The 14,819-nt window shown below is 37.0% G+C and overlaps 3 protein-coding genes across 3 annotated transcripts; all 3 read right to left on the bottom strand.

The window, feature by feature from the left end:
• Positions 1-3,651: 3,651 nt before the first annotated feature.
• Positions 3,652-4,449, bottom strand: LOC104414948 (histidine-containing phosphotransfer protein 1). Its single transcript, XM_039300108.1, has 4 exons — positions 4,384-4,449; positions 4,152-4,282; positions 3,949-4,017; positions 3,652-3,736 (listed from the first exon to the last, which is right to left on the bottom strand). The coding sequence occupies exons 1-4, from the start codon at positions 4,447-4,449 to the stop codon at positions 3,652-3,654; spliced, it is 351 nt and encodes a 116-aa protein (XP_039156042.1).
• Positions 4,450-6,080: 1,631 nt separating this feature from the next.
• Positions 6,081-7,190, bottom strand: LOC104417422 (histidine-containing phosphotransfer protein 1). Its single transcript, XM_039300107.1, has 6 exons — positions 7,180-7,190; positions 6,919-7,028; positions 6,729-6,795; positions 6,437-6,508; positions 6,234-6,306; positions 6,081-6,140 (listed from the first exon to the last, which is right to left on the bottom strand). Exons 1-6 carry the CDS (start codon positions 7,188-7,190, stop codon positions 6,081-6,083), a joined length of 393 nt encoding a protein of 130 aa, XP_039156041.1.
• A 3,114-nt stretch (positions 7,191-10,304) lies between these two features.
• Positions 10,305-13,994, bottom strand: LOC104414947 (probable prolyl 4-hydroxylase 4). The gene is made up of 7 exons (XM_010026170.3): positions 13,722-13,994; positions 13,532-13,589; positions 13,228-13,332; positions 12,543-12,600; positions 11,408-11,583; positions 10,940-11,009; positions 10,305-10,834 (listed from the first exon to the last, which is right to left on the bottom strand). The coding sequence occupies exons 1-7, from the start codon at positions 13,859-13,861 to the stop codon at positions 10,539-10,541; spliced, it is 903 nt and encodes a 300-aa protein (XP_010024472.1). The 5' UTR covers positions 13,862-13,994; the 3' UTR covers positions 10,305-10,538.
• Positions 13,995-14,819: the final 825 nt, after the last annotated feature.

Genomic DNA, 14,819 nt, shown 5'->3' with positions numbered 1-14,819 from the left:
TAATCAAAATTGATGAACATTAATGACACTATTTTTTTTCCCGATAAAAAGTAGAGATGTGGATGATTACATTGTACAAACCATTTTTTCTCTGAAAATTGCAATGTCTATCAAGCGATTTGAATATTAGCCAGCACTTTGCGTGACACTATGGCTCTCAAATCCCATACCTGCTCAAATATTGCTTGTGAAGTTGAGTAAAAAATCCACTCTAAAATAGTCGTCGCCCAAAAAATTGTTTTGGAGTTGGCTCTGTTGATCAAATGGATGGGATTAAAGATAAGCAGGATCACATATCAAATGGGCAGAAATTCTTTGTATGACATATGTTGACATTGGCGAGTCAAGTCCATGTTAATTGAGCCACTATACTCGGAACAGCGAGTCCAATATCATTATGGAATCCTCAGGAAAATGTCAAAAATTTCCATGAGATATCAGGTAAACTGCAAATGATAAAAAGAAATGCCTTTATAACCATGCAACCCAACTTGTTTCGTTAATAAATTATACCTAAAAAGATTTCATACAGTTATAGCCTACATAATGCTTTGGTTTACAAGCCACCTTTTTAACCTTTGATTAGCATAGATAATAGTTACTTTTTAGCAAAGTTTACTTTGAGCTGCATTAAATTATGTCGTGAAACATGGAGGGCCACTCCCCTTATCACTTGAAATAGGTGGATGTGACAATTGACGTCCGTTAACAAGGATTAGTCATGCAAAAAATGCACACATCCAAGTTGTCAAGAAATGCACTTATTGTGGATGAGAAGTACGAATGGGGATTGGCATGGCCTCAATGAATTTGAATAGTTTATGAATGCCAAAGCCATCTAATATATCATAGGAGTCATATAATATACCGACTTTCATGCTTTTTTAAATAACATTCTCTAAGTGACGGGATTTCTAGTCAGTTTGGCCCCTTATAAACTGAAAAAGAAAATAAAAAAAAACACTATATTCACACATATCTGATGATTGAAAAAATAATAAGGGTATTTTTGCAATTTCCTTCTGAGTTAGTATTAGTTTTAACTGAAAGAATATCCTAAAAGGGGATTTAAAATCTTGGTAAGAGGGTATCGAAAACACTGACATGCAGCTTAGAAGTAGAAAGCAAAAACAGAAGCAAAACTTAGATCTGAAGCGCGGTCATCAAATTTAGGGCTTCATCCATTACTTGTGATCATGCAACTGGTGCGACGAAGAAGGGGGAAGATATATCTTCTGTTGATAGTTGTTTTTTGGACTGCTGTGGGTCTCCTCTCTTTCTGTCTGCGCGCCAACACTGGCTTGACCTAAAAAATGACAGACATAAGAAAAATTCAAAATAACATCAAAGCATCTGCCTATACCTATATATGTTACATGTCCCAAAGAAAGTTTAGCCACTTCCCGTACAAAGATATGAATATTGATACAATCGCAATGTATGGAAAAGTGGAATGTTTATATAGTGCATTATGTATGAAGAAATTCAGGTCTCATGAAATCCTCAAATCTTCAATATTTAGAACATTCCTATGAAGGAGGATATAAAAATTGTAACACAAGTTGACTTACAGAAAATGGATATTGATACAAACGGAATGTATAGAAAATAATAATGATTGTTTAGTATATTATGTATTGAAAAAAATTTATGTCTTATGAAATCACTAAATCTTCAAGAATTAGAAAATCCCTAAAATGGAGGATCTAAAAAATTGTAAGACAAGGGAATTATGGAAAATGAAATTGTTTTTTGACCGGTTTAGAGTATAGAATTTAGAGTGAGAAGGATGGGTTATTTATGGGGCTCAAAAATGGAATCAGTTGAGATTGCAGAAAATTTTAAATTAGAATAAGATTTTTAATTAAGTAGATTAGAACTCTTTGGACTTTCTCATAAGATAATTTTAATGTGGCCGACTCTCTCTCTTTTGCAATCGGTTACTATAACAACAAAGAATCAAATTATCAATATATCTATTCATTTTTCAAATTAAGGGTGTCAAATGAAATTTCTTTCATTGAGGAAAACCTGCACGACTAGTTTTTTTTTTTTTTTTTTTTTTCTACTAGATTAGATAAACAAGAGCGCCTACTTGTGTTAAATGTTTGTTGCGGAAGAAGGGGCACAAAAAAGTAAGTGGTGTCCAATTATGATAATGACCGACAAAAAAAGAAAAAAAAGAAAGAAAAGAATCATTATGGTCGAAAGAGGCAATAGATAGAAAATGATCGCAATTGATGAGTGATAATGCCATCATGTTTTTTCACTGAAGGTAGAGATGTGCATAAGTACATTGTACAACCTATTTGTTCTTTCAAATTACGTATCTGGTAAGGCATTGCTTATGGAGTGAACTCAAGTAAAACCTACTCTGAAATAGTCATCGTCCAAACATACTTGTCTTGGGGTTGGCAGCGCTGATCACGTATCAAACAGGGAAAAAGTCATTGGATAACATGAGTCCATATCGGCGAATCAAGTCCATGTTAATTGAGCATTTAAACTTGGAACATTGAATGCAATGTCTTTATCCAATTCTTTGGAAAATGTCATAATTTTTCCATAAGATGTCATCTAATATGCAAAACGATTAAAAGAAATGCTTCTATAAATATGCAACCTAGCTTGTTTCATTGAAAGAGTTTAGATAAAATTATCAAAACTTTTACTATAGGCTACGTGATTTTTTCTTTACACAAGCCACCTTTTCAATGAATGGTTAGCAAAATTAGTTGTAACTTGTTAGCAAACTTTACATCTAGCCATAATAAATTATATCATGAGACCTTGAGAGTCACTCCTTTTATCACTCGAAATAAGTGATTGGGAGAGTTGACATGCATGTATAGGGATTGATCATGTTGAAAATGCAAACACTTAAGCCGTCAAATGTACCGATTATAGCCAAAAGATAAAAATGAGGTTTGGCATGGCTTTAATGAATTTAAGAGGTCTACGGATGCTAAAGTCATCTTATCTAACATAGATTTCAAATCATCCACGGACTTCGAAAATGCTGAAAATCAAATGTCTTTTCGAAAGTGACAGTAAACTTTTCTATACTATTTGAATCATTTATAAAAATTAAATACCCCATAAACTTGTTTACTAGCGTTCAAGCTAACACAACGACCTAAGAGTAAAAAAAAAAAGTTACTAACATGACGCATGCAGAGGCTAAGTTTTATAGTATCTTCTATACGCTTCTTCCTCTTTATCTTCTTCAAAACATGCCATTTTTGCCATCAAAAGCTCGGTTGCAGTTTCGGGATGGACCCACCAGCAGCCACAATCTGTTGCTCCAGCTGCAATTCAAGTTCAAAACGAGCCAAACCAATATCAGAACGATTCACGAATATACGTTGAAAATTTACCAGTCGTTGAAGCAGATCGGGGAAAGAGATCATCAAAACGAATTTCTGTACCCACATTGAAAAGAGCTTCGAGCTTGCTTTTCACAAGGAAGAACTCTTGTCTCATTTGTTCCAGACACTGCAGGTACCTGCAACGAAAATTAATCTCTCCCCTCATGATCTTTGAGGTTTCATAAGCCCATTCTGCTCCCACTTTCCTAATACTATTTATGGCTAAACAATTTGATACTTCTTATCAAGAAAAGAAACGGCACAATTGATTTGGGGGAAAAACTTACCCAGGAATGTTTATCTCCTGACAGGAGTTGCGGAGGTTGCGGAAGGCCATGCAGGCATTCTTAAGTCTCGGTATTCCTATGCTGTCAACCAAAGTCAACGACTTTCTCATTAGCCACTGCACAAACCTTTTTGTCTCTACAATCCAAAGCTTAAAATTTCACAGATTAAACGCCGCTCTCATGAATAGCAATCAAAGAAGGTGACGTTCTTCCAGAAAAAAGCTTTCTTCAGAAAAAATAAATGAAAAAATTTGACACTTTCATTTGAAGAAAGAAGGAAACTTTATCTATACCTACGACTGCCGCCCTCCAACCGGTCGACATGGGCGTCTACCCTTTGGAAGTCCACATCTTGCCGAACTCTACATTGGGGAGAGAGAGATTAATGAACTTTACACAGAATGAAAAACCCAGGAATGCTGAAGAGATAATGAAGAGCATCAAGGAACGGGGCAAAAGATGGAGAAAAATGAGTAAAGATGGTCGGTGTGTTTACAGATCGCTGGCGAGATCCTCGAGCAGCTTCTCAGAGTCAGTCAAGAAAAGAGACGCCACTTCCACTACAAAACCCGGGTTGCTCTCATCTTGCAGTTCATGAAGCTGTAAGTACTGAGAATCCAGGATACCCTACTCCCACCCGGAAGGCAAAAGAACAAGCACATTATAAAGCGAAAAGAAAAAAGAACATCGACGGGTCTAGACTTTACGTGAATTTGCGTGGTTCTAACCTCTTTCCATAGGTAGCTCCTATAATCAGCCAACCTCCTCTGCATCTCCGTCAGACCCTCGTCCATGCTCTGATCTGCTAACGAACTCATATGGAACAACACAAGACAGACCACTTTGTCTTTAAGCCAATGAGTTGTGGCTTTAAATAAAGAAACAGAGAAAACTTTGCAGATCCTGAGGAACAACTGTTCAACGGGAGGCCATAAGTGCTAAAGAAATCTTGAAAGCGATCTGATGAATTTAATTGCACGGGCAAAGATGGGAACTTTACTTGGTTTTGCGAATGTGGTTGGTTTGTAAGGACCAGGAACTCTTACTGATGCTTTGGATTCGTGCTTTTATGGCTGTTTTTTGGATTGCTGCGGTTCTCCGATCTTTCTGTGCCTCTGCCGGTGTGGAGAATAGAGCTTAGTGGGAGAGGAGTGGGCTTATTCAGCACCGTAGAAAAGAGTTTAAATTAGGATAAGTATTTAAATTAAGTAGATAAGAACTTTTTTGAAAGAGGTCGAATGAAATTTCTTAAATTCATCGGCGAAAACTGCTTACTAATTATTTAAATTTCTTGTAGATTAGATAAAATGAGAGCGCTTGCTTGTTTCAAAAAAGGGAAAGAAAGTGGCTAAGTGTTGGTTGAAGAGGAAAGAGCTGCAGAAAAGTGGGTGATATCCAGTTTGGATAATGACCGACAACAAATTATTGTACTTGATAGAGGCAATCAACAGAATTCTATGGTCAAAATTGATGAGCGACGATGCCTTCAATTTTTTTAAATGAAGAGTGAGATGTGCATAATTACACTGTACAACCCATTTTTTCTTTGAAAATTCTAACGTACATCGTGAGGTTTGAGTACTAGATAGGATTATGCTTGATAATATAGCTTTCAAATCTCATAACTTTATCAAGTGATACTCAAGAAAAAATCCACTCGGAGAAATAGTCATCATACATACATAGGCAGAAGGGATGCACAAAATCATTTATCAAACATGGAAAAAAAGTCTTCGGATGACATCAGTCAACATTAGCGAGTCGGGTCCTCGTTGATTAACTATTAAACTTGGAACTACTGAGTCCAATATCTTTATGCAATCCTTGGGAAAAGGTCATAATTTTTCCATAAGATGTCATCTAATCTGCAAAAGGATAGAACTATTATAACTATGCAACCCAACTTGTTTCATTAAAAGAGAGTAGAGCCGAAAATGATTTTTATATATAACTATAGGCTACGTGATTATTTCTTAATACAAGCCACTTTTTTAATCAAAACTTAGCATAGTTAATTCTCACTTGTTAGCAAAATTACTTTTAGCCATAATAAAATATATCATGAAACCTCGGGGGTCGCTTCCTTTATCACTTGAAATAATTAGACATGTCGAAAATGTATACACCCAAGTTGTCAAGAAATGTTCTTCTTGTGGCTAAGAAGTACAAATAGGAGTCAGAATGGCTTTTATAAATTTGAGAGGTCCACAGATGCCAAAGCCATGTCATATAATAAAGGATTCATATGATCTACACAGTTCAATGATGCTGAAAATTTTCACTCTAGTTCAATCAAATACCATTTCCAAAGTGACGTAGTTTCATAGTTGGCTCACATTACACATGCTGAGCCTAAGAAGTATTGTAATGGCTTCTATATGCTGATTCTTCCTCTTCTTCCTCAAAACATGCCCCGCTATTACCATCAATCGCCTGGTTGCATCTTCGGGATCAACCCACCGGCAGCTACAACTTGTTTCTCCAGCTGAAAATCAAGTTCGAAACAAGCTGACGAATATCAGAATGATTCATGGAAGTAGTTGAAAGAAATCATCAAAAAGAATTTATCTATACCTGCCTCGAAAAGAGTTTCGAGCTTTCTTTTCACAAGGAGGAACTCTTGTTTCGGTTGTTGCAGACATTGCAGGCACCTGCAACAAAATTCATCTCTTTCCTCACCTGTTCATGACATTTATGGCTAAAAAATTTGATTTTTTTATCGGAACAAACAAAAGGCAGATAACTTTGCATTACAAACAAGAGGTTTCGGCAAAAACTCACTCAGGAATGTTTTCCTCCTGACGGAAGTCTCGGAACGCTATGCATGCATTCTTAGCTCTTGATGCTCCTATGCTGTCAACCAAAGTCATGTCTTTCTTATCAACCATTGCGCATACCTTTATGTCTCTACTATCCAAAGCTTAAAATTTCACCTTTTCAAATGAAATGCCACCCTTAGGAAAAGCAATTAAAGAGAAAGTGACATTCTTCCAGAAAAAGCTTTGTTTGAAAAAAAGACAAATGCATTAGAGTTGACTCATTCATTTGAAGTAAGGAGGAAATTTATCAATACCTGGAACTGCTGCCTTTCAATTTGTGAACATGAGCATCCACCCTTTTGAAGTCCACATTTTCCGGAGCTTAATATCAGAGAGTGAGATGCAATGAATTTTTCATAGGATGAAGCAAACTAAAAGGACTCCAGGAGTGCTGAAGAGATGTTGAAGAGAGCATCAAGAAAAAAAATGACGGTTGGTGTATTTACAGATCGCTGGAGAAATCATCAAGCAGCTTCTCAGAATTACTGAAGAAAAGAGACACCGTATCACATCTTGCAGCTCCTGAAGCTCCAATACAGAGAATCCAGATTCCCCTACTCTCATCCAAATGGCCAAAAAAAGAAAAATGCACATTACAAAGCAGAAAAACAAGAGGAGAGAGAAAGAGAGGGAACCACTTTAGATTTTGCGTGAATTTGTGTGATTCTTTCCTCTTTGTACAGGGAGTTCCTGTAATCAACCAACCTCCTCTTCATTTGCGTCAGACCCACATCTATGCTCTGCTTTGTTCTGTTGTTTCTCGCCCTCCAAACAAGCACGAACAGAACAAAACCAGACACACCACTTTTTGTCTTTCAGCCAATCCGTTGGTGGCTATTGAAAATCATACAAATAGTCTCAAAGTGCAATGTCATTATTGGATTTTTAATTTATTTAATGCAATCATTGCCCTTTTCCTTAATGTTCAATCTAGTCCATCAGCTTTCCATAATAAAGTCAAATTAGTCCTCAATATTAGTCACAATTCTATATAATTATACTATTAGCCAGATCTCAAATTATCTTTTCATTTCAATCTATTTGCTAAATCAAAAAGCAATATGATATCTTTTTTATTATCATTCTTTTTGGTCTGTTATTTAGTATATTTTAATTTATAATCTCTATAATAGTAAAGCTAGCCTCATTTGGAGTTCTATTGAGTTGACATATCGAACGGGCAAAAGATCTTTGCATGACATGAGTCGACATTGGCGAGTGAAGTCCATGCTAATTAAGCCATTAAACTTGGAACCACGACTCCAATATCTTTATGGGATCCTCGGAAAATGTGATAAATTTTCCACGAGATATCATCTACACTGCCAAAGAATTAGAAGATATGCCTATATAACCACGCAACCCAACTTGTTTCATTAATAGACTATAGCTAAGGAAAGATGTATATAGTTATATTTCACCATAAAAAAAAAAGAAGAAGATGTATTTAGTTATAGGCTGCTTAACCTTTTCTTTATACAAGCCACCTTTTTAATGATTGACATAGTTAGTTGTTTTACTTCTAGCTATATCAGATAATATTATAAAACCTCGGGAGGTCACTCCGTTTTTTACTTGAAACAGGTGTGCATGACGGTTTACATGCATTTGTGTGGGTTAGTCACGTAAAAAGTGCATGGGAGAAGTACCAAGAAAATCCTAAACTTATAGTATTAGTACAATTTCAATCTTAAATCATTTATTTATGTCAATTTAATTATAAACATTTTTACATTTTGCTAATTGAGTTTATCCAACTAATTTTGATCGACAAATCTGAGAGGGCGTTTGTGCCCTTGCCCACGACTAGTGAAAGCACTTGAGGGAGACCTCGGGTCGGCAAGGGCTTGTTGGCGTGATCGAAGAGGGTAATTGACAATGTAAGGAAAACAAAGAAAGAAAAAAAGAATAATAATTAAAAATTTGGCCCTCCATCAATGATCAAAGAGGGTCGTTGACAATGTAAGGAAAACAAACAAAGAGAAAAAGAATAATAATTAAAATTTTAAGTTTTAAAAAATTGTAAAAATTATCCACGTTAATGTCAACTATGTCACATAAAACGCTCGGTGTCCACATCAATAGTTTCCAGCCAATTTATTAAAACCGGGAACCAGACTAGTTCGCATGGGAAACATCCTGCAGTTCCTAATTTTTTTGCATACTCCTAATAGATAGAGGTGTCAAAATGGGTCAATGACGCATTTTTTGACTAATATTTTGTATTAATGGATTCCATGTACATCATAAATATATAAATGGCTAAATAAAATACGTTCAAAATGTTTTAAGTGGGTCAAAAATGGGTCAAACATTCTAACCCATTTTCAATATTAAGTGGGTAGCCTAATACAAAACTTCTTTTAACTCATGCAATTGACCCAACCACAACACTTCATTACTCGCCTGTGCCTGTGCCGCCTCCATCGAGAGTATGTAGGCGTCCGTGTGCTTGAGCACCTCGAACAGCAGGTCCTCAATGAGGTGGACGAACTCGACCGGCGGGGCCACGCCGTCCCCCCGGGGGCTGGCTCCTCCTCCTCCTAGTCGGGCCGGAACTTTTTCTTCTTGGCCTCAGCATCCTCACCGGCGGTGAGGAGCGTTCGGGCGGCTGGCGAAACTCGAGATTGCAGTGGTCAAAAAGGGATGGGAACGGCGGTGGTGGTGGCGGTGATAGTGGCGATAGAGGTGGAGGGGTGGTTGAAGGGAAGATGAGGAGCACATGATATGACGTGGGGGTGGGCTCTGGAAGACGACAAGCGAAGAAATGAAAGCGCTTCGATTCTTTCTCGGATTGACGATTTTCTCCTCTCCTTTTTTTTTCTTTTCTTAATTCATCGTTTTCCCTGCTTTCTTCCTTTTTTTTATTTTAACTTGTATAATTTGTAACCTATTTATAAATAAAAGAGCTAACCACATGAAATTGGGCTCATTAAGTCCAAGTTGCAAAATGGGTTTATCAGCCCTAAGTTCTTTATAAATATATATTTTATTGGTCAGATTCTTTATTAATATTTTAATTTATAGTTTTTCACATTTTTTATTTTATTTATTATTTTTTAATTTGATTTGAAGTTTTATCCAATTAGCATAGAGTTTAAAAGTGGGTGTGGGTTTTCCTCAAATATTAATGGGTTTTAGCAAATATGGATTAGGTATGAGTTACACAAATATGAATATAGGTTAAAACGAATTAAATGGGTCAACATGGGTTAAACCATTTTCATCCCAATCAAACCCGACCCGACCCGACCCGACCCGACCCACTTAACAGGACTGCTAATAGGACTCGTATGATCTACCAACTCTCAAGCTTTATTACATACCATTCTCAAGGTGACAGGATTTCTCTAGGCTGTTTTTTTTTTTTTTTTTTTTTTGGGTAAGTTTCTCTAGGCTGTTTGGTCCCTTTTAAATTGAAAAAAAAAGAAAAGAAAATAAGAAATAAACTATTTTCACACATATCTGATGATTGACAAAATAAAGAGGCTAGTTATCGATTTCATTTTGAGTTTGTATGAGTTTTAACTAAAAGAATATCCTAAAAGTGAGTTCCAGATACATACTCGACTGGGATTTAAAATCTTGGTGAGGGGGTATCGAAGACACTGAACGGCAGCTTACAAGTGGAAAGCAAATACAGAAGCAAAGACTTAGATCTGAAGCGTGTTCATCAAATTTAGAGCTTCCTCCATTGACTTTTTAAACATGTTGACTTGTGATCATGCAACTGGTGCATTGAAGAAGGGGGCCAAAAACAAACACCTCTATCGAGCCATTACCATCGTCATTACTATAAAAATGATTCGAAATGCACAAATAATCGTGCGTTAGCAACTCAGACATGTGACCCTCGTGCTGGCAAATTCTGCGCATAAATGCATATGATTGTCTTAAACGAGTTCAGTTCAAAATACAATATTAAGAAACAACTGGGGTACACAAAACACTCATATCATTTCAACCGAAAAAAGAAAATCCTAAAAGGAGTTGAACTCATGGCCGGTATAGATACAAACAAAAAGGAGTATATCAAGCAATGAACAAACTCGAACCTCCAGTCTTCAACATACCTTGCAACTCCTCCTACAATAACCAGGTAGCTCAGGAGTCCCGATCATATATTCAGGATTCTTGGTGCATTCCCCAAGTGCAGCCCATCTGTCACAACTCTCATTCGTGTCCGTGCAGTTCCCACCTTCCCCAATTATCTTGTCAAACGAATCCACATGAATCCACTTCGTCGCTGACCATTTCTCACCTTCGATCACCGGACAACCCGCATGAAGGCTGTTTGGGTCAGGGACAGCGTCCGGTGTGAGACTGAAGAAAAGGAGCGCATCGCCTCTTCTCGGTTTCACTATTTATTCACAGGGTTCAGTCAGAGAATAACGGAAGCGCATAAACGGGCTACTATTGCAGCCATAAAATTCAGAAAAAACCAACGAATAAAATGGTGGCTTACCTGCGATCCCTTTCTTTGCACACTCAGATAGATCGTCAACTGTGCTGGAAGCTCTACGACGAGGAGGATCCTATCAGATGAAGTATAATGTCAATATGACTCAGCCCTCGAACAAAGTTCAACAGGAAAACAAAGCCCAAAGGTGTTCATTTTTATGAGCAAAACAATATGGGTACTCTCCTAAAAGATATGATGATGGTCTCCCTCAACATGCATATGTTTTTGGGTCGTAGTACTTTAACTCAACCAGCTTAATCCTGTCCATTAAAGACATTCATGAATAGTATATTGGGGACAAATCTGTAGACAAATCTACGACATCAACAAGGTTATTTTTCATCAGGAGACAAAACCATTACTTGACTCCAATACAACTGTATGTTAACAAAAATATGACTGAAAGTATGTCAAAACATGCAGGATGTATTTCTGACAAGTCTGTAAATACTTCAGCCTCTGGATACTAACCTCTGCATTGGGAAAAACTGTTTCACCGCCCTTCTCCACGTCAGTAAGATACAGGAGTACTGTTGCCAAGCGATGTCCACCTCGGGCAATATTGACTTTATCAGCAAAGTAATCATAGTGTGGATCATATTTCTGTCCATGCTCATATCTCAGCACTTGAAGGTCTTCTCCATTTTCTGAAGGTCAAAAGCACCAAATATAAGTTGTCTCACTCATCCACCACAAGAAGAAATCAAAATGAAATACCCAAAAAAAAAAAAAAAAAAAAAAACAACAGCAACAATTACTATCCATCAATACCACTGGCCACATTCTTCTAGTTCATAACCAACATCTAACATCTTGACAAAGGACAATCCATCACCAGATGACGTCACCCACTATCATTAGTCAGGACATATATTTGATGGTAGAAAATGATGTTAACTGAATAAACACTTGAAGGATTTCTGAAGACCTCGCATACCTTTCCATAACCTAGAGACAAGCATCAACAGTCATCATCTTCATTTAAATCCATTTGCATTTGTCTAAGCAAAAGCACAGCTGACCACCTCACTCCCTAGTACCATTAAGATTGATGACAACAAAGAACAACTTCTCAGTTTAGACATAGATCAAAGTAAGACCAGTGCTTTGATCATCAGCAACAATGGGTATCACTTCAGCATCAATGTGAAAGCCAAACATTCTACCTACAAGTATATCAGCTCCTGTGGTCTCAGTATTTGCTTTTACTGCTATCTGCTCAGACATAATACTTGACCTTTACTTTCGATTAATTGACTTTCAAGGAAACTTCGTAAACAGAAAAAATCACTAAATAAGGAAACTCTGTTATGACTTCCAGGCTAATTAACACTGGTACAGCTTGAAAGTATGTAAACCAATAAACTATTTCCTCATATGAAGCATTGAGTTCTTTGTTTCCTACCAGTACCATGAATAAAGCAAAATCAGAATACAGCAATCATTGATCACTCTTTGAGCAGATTGTCATTCAGCATCAAGTAAAATACACTGTAGAGCTAAATTATGGCCCATAGTACAGACTATACAAATCAGAACTCAAAGATCAGTGAGCAGATCCTTCTGGAAGGAAGAGAATTAAACAATGCTTAAGGATATAGGATACCTTTTGGGAGAAAAGTCCATGTTGAAATCTTCTCCTCTATCCCAGCAACAATAGGATCCTATAATAGAAATAATGATTTAAAACAAGCACCATGAAGGACGTGACAAGTAAATTAGAAAAACTAGAAATGGATCTGAAGAAATAGTTTTCTCATTTATCTGTAATATAATTCCCAAGTTTACAACAACGCAAACATTTGAGTTTATTAGCAATTTAGGAGGAAGCAGAAGCTGGCAGACAGCCTTAGTTCTTTTGGCAGCTCTCTTCTATTGACAATCTTGAATAAATGATACAATGTCTGGGTGCTAACATATACAGACGCAATTACAAATGCACAACATGCTGACACAAATTGCCATTCTTCCACCCACGCCCTAAAGCTAAAGGCAAATGTTCTGTGAACATATATATATATAAAGAGTGAGATTTGGCAAATTCATCGCGCCTACTGCCCTTGTAAATATTTACTTTAACTTACAAGGTGTAAAAATGAACAAGCATTTCAATAAGATAGGAATCACAACTCCAAGGAAGTCAAGTCATTTTTCTTCTCCCCCCTTCAGTACGACACAAATTTTACAACTAAAACCTAATTCCATATATACAATGGCACATCTTCATAAGCATTAAGCATAGAACTTCAAATAAAGATCCGGCAAACAATGAAGGGTAAAACAAAACTAACTTTGGCCTTAGAAATAAACATCCCCGAGCTGGTCCGAACTTCACTGAGCTTGCTCTTTCCCGACAAATTATCCGCCACCGCGGATCTCTTCAACTCTGTTTTCGCCTGTCCCACAATATCAAGCAACTTAAAATGAATACTCACAAGCCTCATCGCATGAGCAAAGCATACATTGCACCGTCCTCTATCAGCATAACCCGCGATTACTCGTTCAATTCAACAATCTGCGGAATCGAACTCAATTTCAACAAATCCGAGCAACCCGAAAACCGATCAAGTTGCAGTAAACGAAGGGGGCGCTCACCAGGGAGATCAAGTGGTCGCATTCCAAGTCCGTGAGGAACCCTTCGTACACGTACGCTCTGCGAAAAAAACAAAAAAACACCATCAAGTTCCATTTTTGACCAGACGAAAACGATGCTCCGAGCGAGCAGCGAACTGGGTTTGCTCCAGAATTTGAAATTACAAAAGAGAAAGAGAGAGAGAACGGGGACCTGGGTTTCCATGAGACTTGCTTGACCTTCGCGGGGGAGATGATGGAGCCAGCGGAAGCCGCGCTCGAGCTCGGACAGCGGACGAGGATCGAGCAGATCGAGAGCAACAGGAGGGATCGCGGGAACGAGGTTGCGGACATGATGAGGGGTTCTAGAATTGGGGATCTTGCGGGGAAGGTAGATTTGGAGGCCAAAAAAGGAGAGAAAATGTCAACTTTCTTTCTGGGAAAAGCGTTGATTTTTCGGTTCGTCCTCGGTTTTCTTAACTACCGATACCGATCCATCGTCCAGGTGATCTGTAATTAATTTCGTGGGCAGAAGCGCCCTTTCGGAGAAGCCGTAGATTTCCTCTCAAGTTTTCTCTTTCATGCGGGGGTAAAAATGAGATAAATAATTCATAATTTTAGTGCCCAATACGTAATATTTTAGTGCCCGATATGTAAAACCTCCGGTGCCCGATTTAAATGTAAAATAAAACAATTTAATAACAAGAGGGTTCAAACTCTCGACCTCTACAATGAAAAAGAGAATTTATATCAATTGTGCTGTCTATGGTTGGGTAATAATTCATAAATTTTGTTAATATGATCCATACTTTTTTTATTTACTTGATATAATCCGTGAATCTTAGTATAATGTTCAATAAGATTATTGTTAAATATAATTTTTGGATTTTTGATATTGTTCAATATAATCTCTAAATTATATTAAAATATTCAAAATGATCATTCCATTAATTCAAGATTAGGGACAACGTTAAATATTATCATATAATCTATGGATTAAATTGAACATGTACCTAAAGTTTAGAGATTACATTAAACAAATTAAAAATTTATGGATTACATTATATATTTGGCTAAAACATAAGGATTGTATTAAAAAAATTAAAATTCCTAATCAAAATAGAGTTCAGAGACTAATTATGTTATTCTTATAACGTCGTCTATTATTGAGCTACTCTAGACAACAATAAACTCATTAACATTCTATTTGGTCGTGCGAACATCGGGATGACAATCAGTAAAAAGATTCATTTTTCGCCAATGATAGTTGTGGTCTAAGCCACTTGGAAAACTCGAGACTTTTGGGAAAACT

The sequence above is a fragment of the Eucalyptus grandis genome, chromosome 8, assembly GCF_016545825.1.
Source record: "Eucalyptus grandis isolate ANBG69807.140 chromosome 8, ASM1654582v1, whole genome shotgun sequence".
Lineage (NCBI taxonomy): Eukaryota > Viridiplantae > Streptophyta > Magnoliopsida > Myrtales > Myrtaceae > Eucalyptus > Eucalyptus grandis.
The sequence above is the reverse complement of the archived record's forward strand: the minus strand, read 5'-3'. Positions and strand labels throughout refer to the sequence as shown.